Raw genomic sequence first — 16373 nt, forward strand, 5'->3', positions numbered from 1 at the left:
CCGTCCCTCTCACGCCCAGAACACTTTCTAAGTGAGAAAAGTAGTATCAGCACTTCGGCTTTCAGGTAAAGTTGTCGGGGAGAGGCCGTTAAGCAGCCTTTCCTGTGTGCAGAGCCCTTACAGTATAGTTTTTGATGAAGTACAAAATCAGTCTCCTCAGTGCTGTCCTGTGTTTTTTAAATTGTTTTTAACTAGACATCCTGGTATGGTATTTCTAAATCTCATGTCAATGCTCTGTTGTCTAAGTGTATATATGCATATTGTTTATATATGCCATTCAGTGTTTGCTGAACAGTTTTCACTGTTTTTAATTGTAGGGTGAACTCACAGGGATTGAACCTTTGAGTGAAGATGCCATCATCACAGGTTTCAGTAATGCGACCATTTGTCCCAACCCCGAGGACACTTGCGACTTTGCTAGAGCGGCTCGCCTTGCATCTACTCCTTTCCCTGAGATAATGTCCTTGAAGGGGACCCCTTCCGGTCCTGAGAGACTGCTGCAGGAAGAGGACCTTGATGGGAAGAGCACCGAGGGCTGCCACACTGCGAGGACCACTATCTATAACCAGCTCCCCAGCGTCAAGAAGCTGAGGTGATTGGAGGGTTTACTCTATGGTCTGTGTGCGTGCCAGTTATAGTGAACAGGCCCCAGGCTCTTACTGGTCTTCCAGGTGCTTAAAAAGAAAGTCTGTCTGTCTGTCTGTCTGTCTGTCTCAGGTATAATGTCAGCGAAGTTGACTGATCGGTTTGGATTTGAGGATTAAAAGAGGTGAATTTTGATGTGATGAGACTCCGAGGTACAGAAAGGAGATGGTTCAGCAGTTAAGAGCACTTGTTCTTGTAGAGGACCTGGGTTTGATGCCCAACACCCACATGGGAACTTACAACTCTCATACCTCCAGGTTTTTTGTTTTGGTTTTTCGAGACAGGGTTTCTCTCTGTAGCTTTGGAGCCTGTCCTGGACTAGCTCTGTAGCCCAGGCTGGCCTCGAACTCACAGGGATCCACCTGCCTCTGCCTCCCGAGTGCTGGGATTACAGGCGTGTGCCACCACCGCCCGTTTTGGAGTATCCATTACCTTCTTCTGACCTCTACAGGTACCAGGCATACACATTGTGCACAAACATGTGAGCAGAACACTTATCTACATACAATAAACAGCTAAACATTTTTTCATCTATTTCTGATTTGGGAAAATGATGTGCTTTAAAAATGAGACTAATAAAAATCATAGCAACTACAAATTATTTTAAAAGAAATTTTATTACAAAATGAGTTCAATGTAAAATTTGTAAATTAAAAATGTATAAAGTTGGGGGCTAAAAAGATGGCTTAGTGGTTACAAGCACTTGCTGCTCTTGCAGAGGTCCCGGATTCAGTTCCCAACTCCCATAACTCACAGCCCTCTAACTCCAGTCCCAGGGGGTCTGACATCCTCTCCTGCCTCTGCAGGCTCTGCCCTTCTGTTGGTGCCCTTCCATACATGCAGGCAAAACACTCAGAAAAGGAAATGAATGTTCGTTCAGAAATTCCAAAGCTCTAACGTAAGTTGGTGTGTACTCTCCCTGAGGACAGCTCACTTTTGTCTCTTGCAGCCCAATAATTGAAGACAGTGGTGAAGCCACACACTCATCCGGCTTCTCTGGATCCTCCACTTCAGTTACGAGTACCTCCTCCATCAAAGGCCTTCAGCTTCCCGAGAAGCTGGAGCTAACTAATGACACCACAGGTAGATCCGTCCAGCCTATGGGCAAGCTTCTGAATCTGCCTGGTGAACATTTATATCCCTCGGCAGACTGACCTGTGAACTAGTGAAGTTGCTACAAATTGTGTTCGTTCTCAAATAAACCCCTCAGTTACTCAACATGATTCATAAGTACGCAAGACAAATGAATGTGGTCAGATTAGCAGTGCTGACTTTGTAATCTTGTTGGATTCCGCACCCCCCCCCCCTTTGTTTGTTTGTTTTTCTGAGACAAGGTTTCTCTGTCGCCTTGGAGCTCACTCTGTAGACTGGGCTGGCTGCAAACTTGATCTCCCTGCCTCTACCTCCCGAGTGCTGGATTAAGGGCACCACCACCACCCAGTTTTTGTTTGTTTGTTTGTTTGTTTTGGGGGATTGGAACAGTTTCTCTGTGTAGCCTTGGCTGTGCTGGAACTTGCTCTGTAGTCCAGTGGTTCTCAACCTTCCTTATGCTGAGACCCTCCAATACAGTTCCTCATCGTGTGGTGACCCCCAACCATAAAATTATCTTGTTGTTACTTCATAACTATAGCTTGGCTACTGTTATGAATCATAATGTAAATATCTGATATTCTACTCCTTCTGGTGGAGAACCACTGTTGTAGACCAAGTTGACCCCTAATTTACAGAGCTCCACCTGCCTCTGTCTCCCAAGTGCTGGGATTAAAGGCGTGCGCCGCTGCTGCCGCCGCCACCACCACCACCCATCCGGCCCTAAACACTAGTTTATATGTAATGCTTATTTCAGCTTTTCTTCACAGAAAATGCTATCCAGTTACCCTGGTGCTCACAATATCGGCTGCAACTACTGAGGTCCCTGCCAGAGTCAAGTACTTCGGCAGAGTTTTCTGTGGAAGACAGGCCAATGCCGACCCTGGAGATAGGGGAGGAGATTGAGTTAGGTAAGTGTTGTTGAATGCCTGTCCTCCTGCATCCGACGACGGCATACAAATAAGTGGTCTGAACACCGTGAACCCTTGAACACTGTAACTATTCCTAGGTTGTAACAAAGAGCATTTTAGAGGCTAACACACAGATCATTTTCATGCCATAGTAACAATAGCACTTTTATTTGCCTTCTTTTTTCTAATATCTTTTAAGATTTATTTATTCACTTTATGAGTGTTTTGCCTGCATGCATGTGATACCTGTTGGATTCCCTAGAATTGGGTTCTACATATGATTGTGAGCTACTGTGTTGTGCTGGGGATCAAACCCAGGTCCTCTGTAAGAACTAGTGCTCTTAACTACGGAGTTGTCTGTTCAGCTCCTTTTCCATTTTTAAACAACTGATTTTGAAAAGGATTCTAGATGATCCTTACTGGTAAATACACTAGTACCTCTCACCCTTAGCCAGGACCTACATTGTTCACGGTGACTTTTTTAATGGAATCAAACCTTCTCAACAGGTGATGAAGACTACTGCATTGAACAGGAATACCTAGTATGTGAGGAGTACAAGTTATTCTGGGCGAAATCAAGAAACTCGGCAGAGTTAACCATGATGAAGGTGAGACCGCTTCTTTGTCATGTCGTTACCTTGAAAATAAGCAAAGAAGACAGTTGTGTCCCCGTGGTACTCACGCCTGTCTCCTGGCTTCTTTACTGGGAAATCTGTGAGCCATCAAAAACATCAGTCACCATTCTATATCAAGGTCAGAGATGAGAAGTGGGGGACTATTGTGTAAAGGTTCTCTTGTGCCCAGGCATCCTAAGAATTCTGGCCTGGAGTGTGGGGACTGCTCCTCCTGGACAGCTGTATTCTAATCTTGACACACATTAGTGACCGTCACTGTAGGGTACTCTCATTCCTTCTCCTTGTATTGGACACCCACATACCCATTTCCCCATTTCTTAGCTGAATTCTGCTTGTTTTAGAAGAGTACTTACTTAGTAGCTTTCTGAGGAAAAGGAGGCAATATAAAGTTTTTTAAATCCTCTGGGTCAGAAAATTCCTTATTCTGCATCTTTTCTTGATTGGATATAGAATTCTTTGTTACTTTTTTTCCTTGGTATTTAAAACCTTTTGTAACCTTGCTTGGGTTTGCTTGTTTATTTTCTGTTGTTGTTCATTTGATTGGTTTTTGGTGTTTGGTTTTTTTTCCTGCAGCTTTAGAATGCAGACATTGTATAGGCAAATACCACACCAGAGCCACATACCTCTAACCTTACTGTTGAAGTCTTTTGCCATCCTAATCTTTTTTTTTTCCCATTTTTTTAAAGCTCAGCAAAGCAATTTTGTTTGCACAAAGGGTGTGCTAGAACCCAAACCAAGCACACCTGGGCATGGATACTCAACTTGATTTTTATTCTAACGCATGTGGTGACTTTGTCTTTTCCTTATTGGCTGGGTTCCACCCTCACAGTCTTTAGCTTTTGGCTAGTTTTAAAAGAATCAGCACAAAGGGAATGAAGGCAGGGGTCAGCCATTCCAGGCTTTCGAGTTCCAGAAGTGCAGTAGACCTTTTGTGTGAACAAAAGTTTTACTCAGTGGGAGTCGTCTTGGGTTTTGAAATAAGGTCACGATATGTAGCCCTCAAACCAACAATCCCTGTCTCTGTCTCCTAGATGCTTAGATTGCAGGCATGTGCCACCACGCCCAGTTTGTTTGTTTTGTTTTGTTTTCTTAACTTTTTATTGATTCTTTGTGGATTTCACATCCTGTATCCCAATCCCTTTCATCCCCCCATCCTTTGATATCTGCCCTCTGCCCTTACAACCTCCCCCCAAAAATAAAAATTTTAAAGAAAACCCGAAGTCTTGGCATGGAAGCTGTGGTATCACACAGTAGTTACAAAGTATACATACTCTTTAGTCCCTACATCTGTACTTGTCAGTGTTCATCATTGGTGGTCTGGTCACCCTCGATGCTGGGCCCTCACTGGGCCCCTCTGGGCATCCTGTTGTTGTCTGTGTCCTGGAGATCCTGCAGCTTTGGGTCTTTTTCATTCCAGCAACTGTGAAGTCTCTCCCTATCTCTCGAACCTGTAGTCTTGCTTGTCACGGGCATATAGCAGTCACGCACTTTGATAAAAGTATTATCACCAGTGTGCTGGGCAGAGCGTCAGTGGACATTTCCATCTGGAGACTCCTTTAGTCTTGACCTTTTCTTTGAAAAAAAATCGTTTCTTTAAATTTTCTGCTTTCTCAATTTTTAATTTCTCACATTAGGGTATAGGTTTTTCCTGAACAATCATTTCTTTGTTTAGCATTGTTTATTTATTTATTTATGGTGTGTGTATGTTTGTGTATATGTATAGATCCAAGGGCAAGTTGTGGGCTTCAGTTCTCTCTCATCATATGGTTCTGGGCTTGATGAACAAAACACCTTTACCTACTGAGCCATCTTACCAACCCTTATTTCCTCTACATTCCCTGCCACCTCCACCCCCACCCACCACCTCCTTACCCCACCCCCTCGCCATCTCTCATTTATGGGGCTGGAGAGATAGTTCAGAACACTTAGTGCTGTTAGAGAGAACCCAGCACTTCGCTGGGCAGCTCACAAGCACCTGTGACTCCAGCTCCAGGGGTTTGCTGTCCTCTTGTGAGGGCACCTGCACTTGGGTGCCCACCACACACAGGCAGACAGAATTACAAGTAAATGTTTTCATTCCTCTGGTTTCTCGCTTGTCTTACCTTCTGCAGTACAGTCCTCTCTGTACTACAGGGGACCTTTTAGAAGACACCTCCCTCCCATTGGAGAACCCACCCTGAGGACAGTCAAGTCCTTTACATCAACTGACACAGGACTTGCAAATACCCCACACATGCCCTCCAATGTGCTGTTTGTTTGTTTGTTTGTTTGTTTTTCGAGACAGGGTTTCTCTGTGTAGCTTTGCGCCTTTCCTGGAACTCGCTTTGGAAACCAGGCTGGCCTCCAACTCACAAAGATCCGCCTGCCTCTGCCTCCCGAGTGCTGGGACTAAAGGCGTGAGCCACCACCGCCTGGCTCCAATGTGCTTTAAAGCACCACTGGTTTTTGTTTTTTTGTTTGTTTGTTTTTTGTTTTTCAAGACAGGGTTTCTCTGTAGCTTTGGAGGCTGTCCTGGAACTCGCTTTGTAGATCAGGCTGGCCTCGAACTCACAGAGGTCCACCTGCCTCTGCCTCCCAAGTGCTGGTGCCACTGGATTTTTCTAATACCTAAGATATTATACATACTATGCTATCTATAGTGTGTTGTCTCCCACAGACCTTAAGTGTTTTCCATTCATGGTTGGTTGACTCCTGCTACATATAACCTGTAGATTCAGAAGACTATTTCATCTACCATAGTTTCAGTCTCTTTATAAGTTTTACATTTCTTTCAAAGGGGGAATATTCTTTTTTTGTTTGTTTGTTTGGTTGGTTGGTTTTTTGTTTTTTGTTGGTTTTTTTTTTTTCCGAGACAGGGTTTCTCTGTTTAGCTTTGCGCCTTTCCTGGAACTCACTCTGTGGACCAGGATGGCCTCGAACTCACAGAGATCCACCTGCCTCTGCCTCCCAAGTGCTGGGATTAAAGGTGTGTGCCACCAACGCCCGGCAAGGGGAATATTCTTTATTTCACTGAGATATCAATGAAGTTTTAAATTGTTTTTCTTTTATAGTTTTTGTTCATTGTTTTTGGTTTGAGATAGGGTTTCTCTGTGTAGCTTTGGCTGACCTGGAACTCACTCTGTAGACCAGGCTGGCCTCAAATAAATTGTTTTTCTTGGGTCAGCAAGATGGCCCCGTGGATAAAGGTGCTTGTCACCAAGCCTGGAAGCCTGACTTCTAGCTCTGAAACTGGCATGGAGGAACATTGCCAACTCCTACAGGTTGTCCTGTCCTTTTACACCCATGCCACGAGACACACACACACACACACACACACACACACACACACACACACACACACTGTTTTGTCAAAGGAGGGAGGAGAAACAGGGTTTTTTTTCTCCTCTCCCCTCCAATCTTTTTATCTGTTTAAAGTTGTTTGTTTGTTTGTTTTAGACCAGGGCGGGTCTCACTCTGAAGCCCTAGCTGATCTGGAACTCAGTGTGTAGACCAGGCTAGCCTAAATTTATGTTAGTCCTTTGCCTCTTCCTCCTAAGTTCTGCAATTTTTATTGTTAGTATTGTGTTTTGGGTTGGTTGGTTGGTTTTAGTTAGCACACAAAATAATGGGTTTCATTATAACATACAGGTGTGTGTGTGTGTGTGTGTGTGTGTGTGTGTGTGTAATTGTACTGTGCTCATCTGTTGCTCCCCTTCTGTCCCCCTCTCCCCACAGCTGTCCTCTCACAGTCCCCTCCTGCTTTCATGCATATATAGTTAAATAGAAAAAACAGGGTGTTTGTCTTTCTGTGTCCGGTTTATTTATTTAACATAGTCTCCATTTCTATCTACTTTCTTACAAATAATATGATTTTTTTCTTTATGACTAAGATGTGTTTTTCAGCCAAGCACAGTAGTTTAGTATACACAGAGGCAGGTGGTTCTCTATGAGTTCAAGGCTCCCCTGGTCTATATGAGAGTTCTAGGCCATAGTGAGACCCTGTCTCCAATTGCGTGTTCAGGCTGTCAGCCATCACCACATAAATGATTGCCTTCACATGTTAAGTGTTATGTCTTACAGGCATCTTTTCAGCCTATCCCATGGGATTTTTATATCCACCTCAAGTTAAAGGAGCGTCTAAAGGAGGACTGTGATCAGCTGTGTAACTACCATCAGTACCAAGACGGCCACATCGTTTCCTACCAATATGTAAAGTGTTGCACCCTTCAGGTTTGTGAGAACACTCAGAACATATACTTAAAATGAAATGTATGAAAGACATGTAATACAGGGCTGCTGAGGTAGCTCAGCAGCTGGGGCACTTGCTGCCAAGTCCAATGACCTGCGTGTGATCCCTAGGACCCAAATTGTGATGAGAGAGAATTAAACCCTGTAAATTATTCATGGCATGTGCATAGACACACACAAATAGGTAAATGTAGTTAAATTGTTAAGATATTTAATATAAAATTCCTTTCAATCATCTAGAAATAGACCAGTTTTTCATTTTTATTTTTTTAACTTTTATTGTGTGTGTGCCATGATATCCATGTGGAAATTTGAGGATAATTACAAGTCAGTTCTCTCCATGGGCTCCAGAGATCAGACATAAGTCAGCAGACTTGGTGGTAAGTGCTCAGACCTGACTGGCCTTTAAAAGTATCGGTGACTCTCTTCTCAGGTGGGACTTTGTTGGCTGGTTGGGGTCTTTTTGTCATTGTTGTTTTCAGTTTGGTTTGGTTTGGTTTGGTTTTTGGTTTTTCAAGACAGGGTTTCTCTGTGTAATACCCTTGGCTGTCCCTGAACTCACTCTGTAGCCCAGGCTGGCCTCAAACTCACACAGAGATCCGCCTGCCTCTGCCTCCCGAGTGCTGGTGTGTGCTTGTTTGTTGTTGTTTTTCTTTTGAGGGGTTCTGGCTGGTGTTTGGTGCTGGGGGTTGACCAGGGTCCATACATCCTAGTCAATCACTCTACCGCTGAGCTACCCTGGCCTCCTTTCCAGTGGAGTACCTATTTGGTAGTTTTTAACTTTTATACTGGGGGGGTAGGGGGGGGAATGAATGAGTCACCTAACTAGAATAATTATCAACTCATTTTAAGCAAAATAAAATTTTTGTCTTGACTGTTCTGCTTCTCCTGTATCCTTTTTAAAATACAGACACAATATGTCATTTTACTCTTTTCTGTGTTCTTGAGGTTTTGCTACCAAAATTAAAATTGTTTTCAATGCTTTACTTTATGTGTTAGTGTGTTCACGTGTAGGTGAGCATGCACACGCTTGTGTTCAGAGAACGTGTGCAGGGGTCGGTCCTCTCTGTCCACAGTGTAGGTTCCAGGGGTCAAAGGGTCTTCTGGCTTGGCAGCAAGCACCTTTCCCTTTTCTTCATGCTCTTCATCTTCAGGAGACCCCAGTTAAAGTGGGGCTAGGGTCCAGGCTGCACTCCAGTGGGGAGCGGGAGGGAACACAGCTTGGCAGGGGACTTGGCTGTAGATGCACCAGCTGGAGAAACAGTTCTGTCTTTCTGTTTCCAGGATCTTCTCCAACACAGTGAATCTGTCTCTCATGAAGTAACAGTCTTGATTGTTTATAACCTCTTGACAATAGTGGAGAAGCTCCACAAAGCTGACATAGTTCACGGAGACCTGAGTCCAAGGAGTCTGATCCTACGAAACAGGTGCATCCTTTTTATTTCCCTACCTTGGCTACATTTTTTTTTTTTAAAAAACATAGATAATTGTCATATTAATGCCTGAAAAAATGTGTGTAAGTGTTTTTTCTCCTTGTTTGTCTGTGTACCACTTACATGCCTGGTGCCCACTGAGGCCAGAAGACAGAGTCAGGTTCTCTGGAACTGGAGTTACAGATGTTTGTAAGCTGCCATGTGGGTGCTGGGAATGGACCCTATGTCTGTGAACATGTAGGTGGTAGGATGCTTGCCTTGTATGCATAAGGCCCTGGGCTTCAACTTTATCTCTTATTTAACAAATTTGATAGAAAATATTTTATAGAGTCGTAAGATATTAAAAGCAAGAGCCTTTTTATTATTTTTTATTTTATACATATATATATATATATATATATATATATATATATATATATATATATATATACATATATGTGTATATGTGTTTTTGTTTGTTTTGTTTTGTTTTTCCAGACAAGGTCTCTCTGTGTAGTCCTAGCTATCCTGGAACTCACTCCGTAGACCAGGCTGGCCTCTAACTCACAGGGATCCGTTTCCCTCTACCTACCAAGTGCTGGTATTAAAGACCTATGCCAACCCCCCCCCCCATGTATTTTATTTTTTTTATATGTGAGTGTTTGATTGTGTGGGTGTGCACCACATGCATGCTTGATGCTGGTGGGAGTCAGGAGAGGGCATAGGATCCCTGGAACTGAAGTTATGGACGGTTATGTACCACCATGTAGATTCTAGAAATTGAGCCCTGGTTCTCTGCAAGAGCAACAGGTGCTTTTAACCAATAAGCCATATCCAGCCCCTGAGAAAGAGACTTAGAATCAGTCAGTTTATTGCTTACATAACTTGTGAGAAAGATGAGGTCAAAGGGTGAGGGTATTGCTGAGCAGTAAAGAGATTGCTAAGCTGGGTTTGATTCCCAGGGATGTGGGGAGGAAGAGAGATTTTTGCCCTTGGCCATGTGAATAACTGAGTAGAGAAAGAGCTAGAGAACAGAGTAGTCATGCTCTTCTTTAATCTGGAAACAACCTCTCAAGCTTAGAAAAAATGTTTTAAGTGATCATAGTTTTAGAAAACAAAATTAAGTTGGCTCTGTGCCAAGAGAAAATGGGAGCTGCTGTAAATTCTAAACTCCTGCTGCTGCAGAGGCATGTGATTCCGGTCGGAGAAAGCCTGGAATTAAGACCTGCATTTGTACCAGGGAGGAACTGCAAGAACTAACTGGGAAAGAAAAGACACAAAGGAACAAGTGAAAAGAATCATTGTTGTCATCTCTCAGACAAATTGTTCCTGGATACTCACAGCAAATCACTAGTCTATGAAATACACTTACTTGATGGGAAGTTTGTGTTTTGAAGTATTTTCTTAGGAAGTAGGATATGGGGTTACCAAAAAAAGTAAAGGGAAATATGGTGTTGGTGTAATTGACACAGGAAATTTTACAATGCAGACAGCAGCTCACTAGAAAATAACCTTCTAAATTGTTTTCATTACCTTTTAGAGGAAGAGCCCTTGCTACTTGGAAAGCCCACCTATTCCAGTAACAAGGACAGTATCACCTGCATGGGCCAGAGCCAGCTTCTAATTCCATTACTTACTACATAGCATAAAAACTTGAGACTGTCCTGTGGTGGCCACGCACTGTGGTTTACATTAGATAGATTCTGTGTAGTCAAGCCAAACCAAACTTAACCCTTTGGGCTGGCATTGCCAATGTGTGCATTTTCATATCTAACCACTGGAGGGTACTGTTGGCAAGGCTAAGACACACCTGCAGTCGTAAAAGAAAGAAGGGGGGGGGGGGAGGCAGACCAGCTCTGCAGCTGCTTTCACAGCCTGTTTTATTATCTCCTCTTGAATCTGTCCTCAGAATCCACGACCCCTATGATTGCAATAAGAAGGATCATGCTGTGAAGATCGTGGACTTCTCCTACAGTGTTGACCTGAGGGTGCAGCTAGATGCCTTTTCCTTCAGTGGCTTTCGGACTGTACAGACCATGGAAGGACAAAAGATCCTGGAGAACTGTTCTTCTCCCTACCAGGTAAGTGGAAGACAAGCCTGTGCAAACATGAAGGCTATTTCTTAGCCTCTTCCTTGTCTAGATAAGCCGTGAAAGCTAGTATTTACTGCCATTGACTTGCCTAGAAAAGATGGCCTCATTTCCAAATATTGTATCACCATGCAACTCAGAGATAACGGTCTTTCTGTCCCAGCACTCAAGAATATAAACATACACGTGCAAATACATAACTCAGTAACTTAAGTGCTCAGGCCATTCCTATTGCTCACCATCCATGTCATCTCTTATGAATTATTCTCTTTGCTTTTCACTCTACAGTAAAGATAATAAACCTCTGCTCTTTTTACATCAGACTTGTAAAGATTAAATACAATGATTTATATGAAAAGAACATTAGAACAAATATGAAGTGTCTTATATGATTGTATTAGATGCAAACATAGCTTCTGACTTAGCTCTAGACATAAGGTATTTGCTGATAGGATATGTAGAATGTACCTGAAGTGGTCATGTAGGCCACAGTCCCAGCTGGAGCCCACATAGAGTGGAGTAGGTGTGCTGATATGATTGGTAATTCAGGTCATCTGTTGTCATTGGCTCTTAAAAATAATCCCTTAGCAGGTGGTAGTGACACACGCCTTTAATCCCAGTACTTGGCAGGCAGAGGCAGGAGGATCTCTGAGTTTGAGGCCAGTGTGGTCTGCAGAGTGAGTCTCCAGAAAGCCAAGGCTACACAGAGAAACTCTGTCTTGCAAAAACTACTACTACTACTAATAATAATAATAAATTCCTTGGGTTATATCTGATCATGTCTTTGAGAGGCTTCCCCCCCCCCCCCCCGCATCCTGTAAAGATAAGAACATCTACTAAAATATGTCATAAAATACAGTTAGGCTCTATTGTGCTTTTCAATTCTTATATAAATAAGTTCATAATAGAAGCAGAGACAACTTTAGCTCATGATACGTTTTGTGATTTCAGGTAGATCTGTTGGGTATAGCAGACCTAGCACACTTATTGTTGTTCAGGGAACACCTACATGTCTTCTGGGATGGGCTCCTCTGGAGACTCAGCCAAACTACTTCTGAGTAAGTACTGGATCCTGCAGGGTTCCGCCCATCCCAGTGTTCCCCTCTCTCCAGTGTGGAGGTAACCTTAGTTCCCTAAACCAAGTACTGTTAGTCCAGTGATTTTTCTCTCCATTTGCTAGGGCATCTGCTGAATGCCTGGTGTAGGGGGAAGGAATTGCCAACTAAAACCAAGACATAGACTCCTCCGACTTTAGGGCCTTCTGAACCTTGCTATATTGTATAGGAGTGTGGAAGTTTCTTGGTTTTGAAATATTAGAAACATTTAAAAGAATAATTTTCTAACTGATTGGTATTAGTTTTTTTAACAGCTGTGTTTATCAAAAGTTAATTGTCTTTTGAAGAGAGTTAAGTTTCCAAATAATCTACTGATTTTAGACTATTATTTACTTAAGGAGTAGGTAGAGCCAAGGCATCGAGCAGAATCTCCTGATGCAGAAATGAAGGCTCTCTCAGAAGCCAGGACTCCTCAGGCATGCTTGTGCACCTGGTAGACAGCGCACACTGCTTCAGGTTCTCTCCGCCAGTGGCTTCCCAGCAGGAGCTCACTGAGGAATGGCTTGTGCTCGTCCTTACGTTTGTCTTCACTTAAACCAGTGTTGGAGGTTTACTGCCCTTTCCCACTTTCCAGAACATTAAGTTGAATTTTCTCTTCATTTGATTTAGAACTTGGCCAATCACATTTGTCTCTTGGGTTTGAGCCTGAGATGGTGGCTCATGCCTTTAATCCCAGCACTTAAGAGGAAGAGGTTCAAAGCCAGCCAGGACTATGCAATGAGACCTTGTCTCAAACAACAATAAAAATAAATAAGTTAATGAAATAGCTTGATACATACGTTGAGCTGTGGAGGATTAATAGGCATCTCCAGTTAGCTATGGACCAGCTAGGTGTCGCTACCATAAGCAAAAATGAATGGGGTGAGTTGGCCTTTCCTAACACCCCTGCCCTCTACAGCAATGGATGTTTTCAGATAAAAGACAAGGAGAGTGAGTGAGAAGTTGCTTTCATCAAGTTGAGGATTCTAAGAACTGTGAGGGTGGCAGACCCCTGAGGTGGGCGTGAGGAAAGTTACTGCATCTTAGCATACAGAAGAGGTCTGCAGGGTCGGGTGAGAGAATGGCTTTCCGGTCATGTGTGTTCCCCACACCATGGTAACTTATTTGTAGTGCTTTCCTGTGCTTTCCGAAGAGTGCATGATGTCGAGCCTTAGATTTCTAGGTATTACCTCCGTCACTTTGGCACAGGAATGTACTGCCCAGTTCAACTGAGAAAGAATTCTAATCTTCATAGGTCTGATCCTGATAGAAATGATTTTTATATTTTATTAGGCTAAAGAACAGTGAATTATGGAATAAATTCTTTGTGCGGATTCTGAATGCCAGCGATGAGCCCACAGTATCGGTTCTGAGGGAACTTGCAGCAGAAGTGAACGGGGTTTTTGACACCACATTCCACAGTCACCTGGACAAAGCCTTGTGGAAGGTGGGGAAGGTATTTAGTCCTGGAGCTTTGCTCCTTCAGCAAGACAGGCAATCAAGTCTCTTCTCAGATCGCTGCCTAAGCTGTGCTGGATTGTGGGAAGCTAGCCTGTAGACGCTGTCACTTAATTTAGACACACTTAGACACACCACCAGCCCTTGTCTACCAGAGTTTACTCTAAGGGGCACAGTTTTTAGGAGAACACTGCCTGCCTCACCTGTTTTATTCAAAATAGATTCCATACAAATGGCTACTTTTTAACCCTTTGTTTCTATTTTCCCTCTGCTTCGCTCTTGTAATTTTATGACATGGACTCTCGCACTCACCATATATTTTATAATAAAATAGTTTTTGTTAAATTTGTGCTCCTGGCATTTCATCTACATTTACATACTAAGATGAATGGTTTAATTTTGGAGAGGAATTGTTTTACCATGGAAACTTATGTGTCCTAGATTTAGAACAGCTGCCATTGGGTTATTGCAAGCCAGCTGGCTGGCCATTTCTTCAGATGTCTCTGGCCTTAGCAAGTGTCCAGATGGAAAGCAGGTCAAATGATGTGCATAGGACCAGCTTTTCTTAAGTTTCGAAGCTGTGTTTTGTACATGGCTTACATCTGCTCTTTGCAGTTTTCTTCTGTAGTTGCTGAATGCCTTTACCAACCGTTTGGACTGGAACACTCACCTTTCTGTCATTCTGTGCAGAAGGAAGTGAGGACTGCTGAGGGCCTAGAAGACCGTTTGGCTTGACTTGAAGAAGCAGGAGTCGGAACATAGAGGACTCCGAAGTGTGGACTGATCTGGAAGAGAGGAAGTCTGAAGGGACACTGGCCGGCCCCAGAGAGAAGCACAAGCTGTCCTTGGCCTTGAGGGCTTGTTCTTTCAGTAAGGGTAGTGAAAATCATCAAGTTGTTTGTTTGGTATTAAAGCATCTGAGTTACCTAATGTTCCTTCATCTGGCATCTGGTTTCCCCCATAGTTGTCACTGTTATTGCTCTAAGAATGCTACAAAGCAGAAAATCCTGAGTGAATGTCTCAGTTCAAAACTAAATCTGTACAGTTAAAGCCATGAAACATGCTTTGGATCTGAATGATAATTAAGAAATATTTTCTCTCACCCAAAATACAACTCTTCAAACATCTTTACTTTGCTTCTTTTACTGAAGATATAAAATGATGACGCTGTCTTTCTGTAGTCAAGCCCTCCCTCTCTGCTCTCCTTCGTCCTCGGTTTCCTACAGTGACCCGGGAAATTCAGAGCCTTTAACATAAACTTCCACTAGGGATTCTTCAGCAGGCTAGGCAGCCAAGCTGCTGTATGGATGAACCTTCGTTTCCAGAAGTACAGGTAATTCTCTTCAGCTCTGTGGGTGACTATTTACTTCCTCCATCAGGCGCCTTCTAAATGTCCTCTGGACTACGCCATCCTCTCTGGCCTCCTTGGCCCCGTGTATTTTTCAGAGCACCCTTCACCATCTTGTACACACAGAAGTGATCCTCATGTGTGCATGTATATACAAACCCCTTTTCCACATCCAAGACTATAATTTAAACTCTCTACGACAGGCATTCACTTTAGCTCTCACTCCAATACCTAGAATAGCACCTAAATAAATAAAACCTGTTACCAAAGTTCGAAAAACGGAAGAAAAACAGAACGGGCAGGAAATGAACATCCTAGTAAGACATATAAGTGAGAACTTCGGCGTCCACTAAGGAAGAACATTGAAACGATATCATCATTTACAAGAATGAAAATTGTGTCGGTGAGGGCCTGGAGACATGACTCAGAGGTTAAGAGCACTTGTTGCTCTTCCAGATGGCCCAAGTTCCAGGGGATCCAGCATCCTCTTTTGACCTCTGAGGGCACCAGGCACACATGTGATCTGCATATATGCATGCAGGTAAAACACTCATGAAGTCTAATATGTATATTTTAAATATGTAGATTATATTTATTAAAGAAAAATATACTAGTGAGATTAAGGAAGCAATCGCTCACTAGCAGGTTCATTCTTAGAAGCCAATTTGGCAATCTTTTCTAAATTTAAATATTCTCTAGCTGAGAAGTTTCTTATAAGAATTTATATTACCCAGACATTGCTGTGCTGTGCTCACACTGCCTTCATTGCTTCCAAGACTCATCGTCCCCAGTGGGGTGACCCAAGTGACACCCACACATCTTAGAGATGACAAGCAATCACTTCCAGCTTATGTTTTAGAAAGTTGAGGTGGGGCTGGAGAGATGGCTCAGTGATTAAGAACATTGGCTACTCTTCCAGAGGATTGGGGTTCAATTCCCAGCACCCACATGGCAGTTCACACCCATGGCAAAACACCAATTCACATAAAAACAACAATTAAAAAAAACTTGTTTTGGCAGTGGTGGTGGCACATGCCTTTAACCCAGCACTAGGGAGGCAGAGGCAGGTGGATCTCTGAGTTCAAGGCCAGCCTGGTCTACAGAGTGAGTTCCAGGACAGCCAAGGCTACACAGAGAAACCCTGTCTCAAAAAACAAAACAAAACAAAAAAGTTAGAGTGCCAGGCACGGTGCTGCATACCTTTAATCCCAACACTGAAGAAAGAGACAGGTGGGACTCTGGGAGTTCAAGGCCAGCCTGGTCTACAGAGCCAATTCTGGGACAGCCAGGATCCTGCCTCAAAAATAAATGTCTGAGAAATTTAGGAAGTTTTATCTTTTTTGTCTGTTTATGTTTATGGGTATTTTGCCTGCTAGTCATTTGCTGCCATGTGAGTGCCAGGAATCAAACCCAGGTCCTCATTTTTACTTAAGTTTTTAAAGATTTATTTTATGTGTTTGAGTG

At 43.1% G+C, this 16373-nt stretch overlaps 1 protein-coding gene across 1 annotated transcript in view; it reads left to right on the forward strand.

The window, feature by feature from the left end:
- Positions 1-14688, forward strand: part of Bub1b (BUB1 mitotic checkpoint serine/threonine kinase B) — a 49109-nt gene extending 34421 nt beyond the window's left edge. Inside the window, exons 15-24 of the mRNA XM_036185295.1 lie at positions 318-592; positions 1595-1728; positions 2505-2645; positions 3153-3253; positions 7340-7489; positions 8792-8934; positions 10829-11000; positions 11961-12067; positions 13397-13559; positions 14252-14688. Coding sequence (XP_036041188.1) covers positions 318-592; positions 1595-1728; positions 2505-2645; positions 3153-3253; positions 7340-7489; positions 8792-8934; positions 10829-11000; positions 11961-12067; positions 13397-13559; positions 14252-14296 — 1431 coding nt within the window. The 3' untranslated portion in view covers positions 14297-14688. The remainder of the gene's footprint in view (positions 1-317; positions 593-1594; positions 1729-2504; positions 2646-3152; positions 3254-7339; positions 7490-8791; positions 8935-10828; positions 11001-11960; positions 12068-13396; positions 13560-14251) is intronic.
- The last annotated feature ends 1685 nt before the right edge of the window (positions 14689-16373 follow it).

This window comes from Onychomys torridus, chromosome 4 (genome assembly GCF_903995425.1).
Source record: "Onychomys torridus chromosome 4, mOncTor1.1, whole genome shotgun sequence".
Classification (NCBI taxonomy): domain Eukaryota; kingdom Metazoa; phylum Chordata; class Mammalia; order Rodentia; family Cricetidae; genus Onychomys; species Onychomys torridus.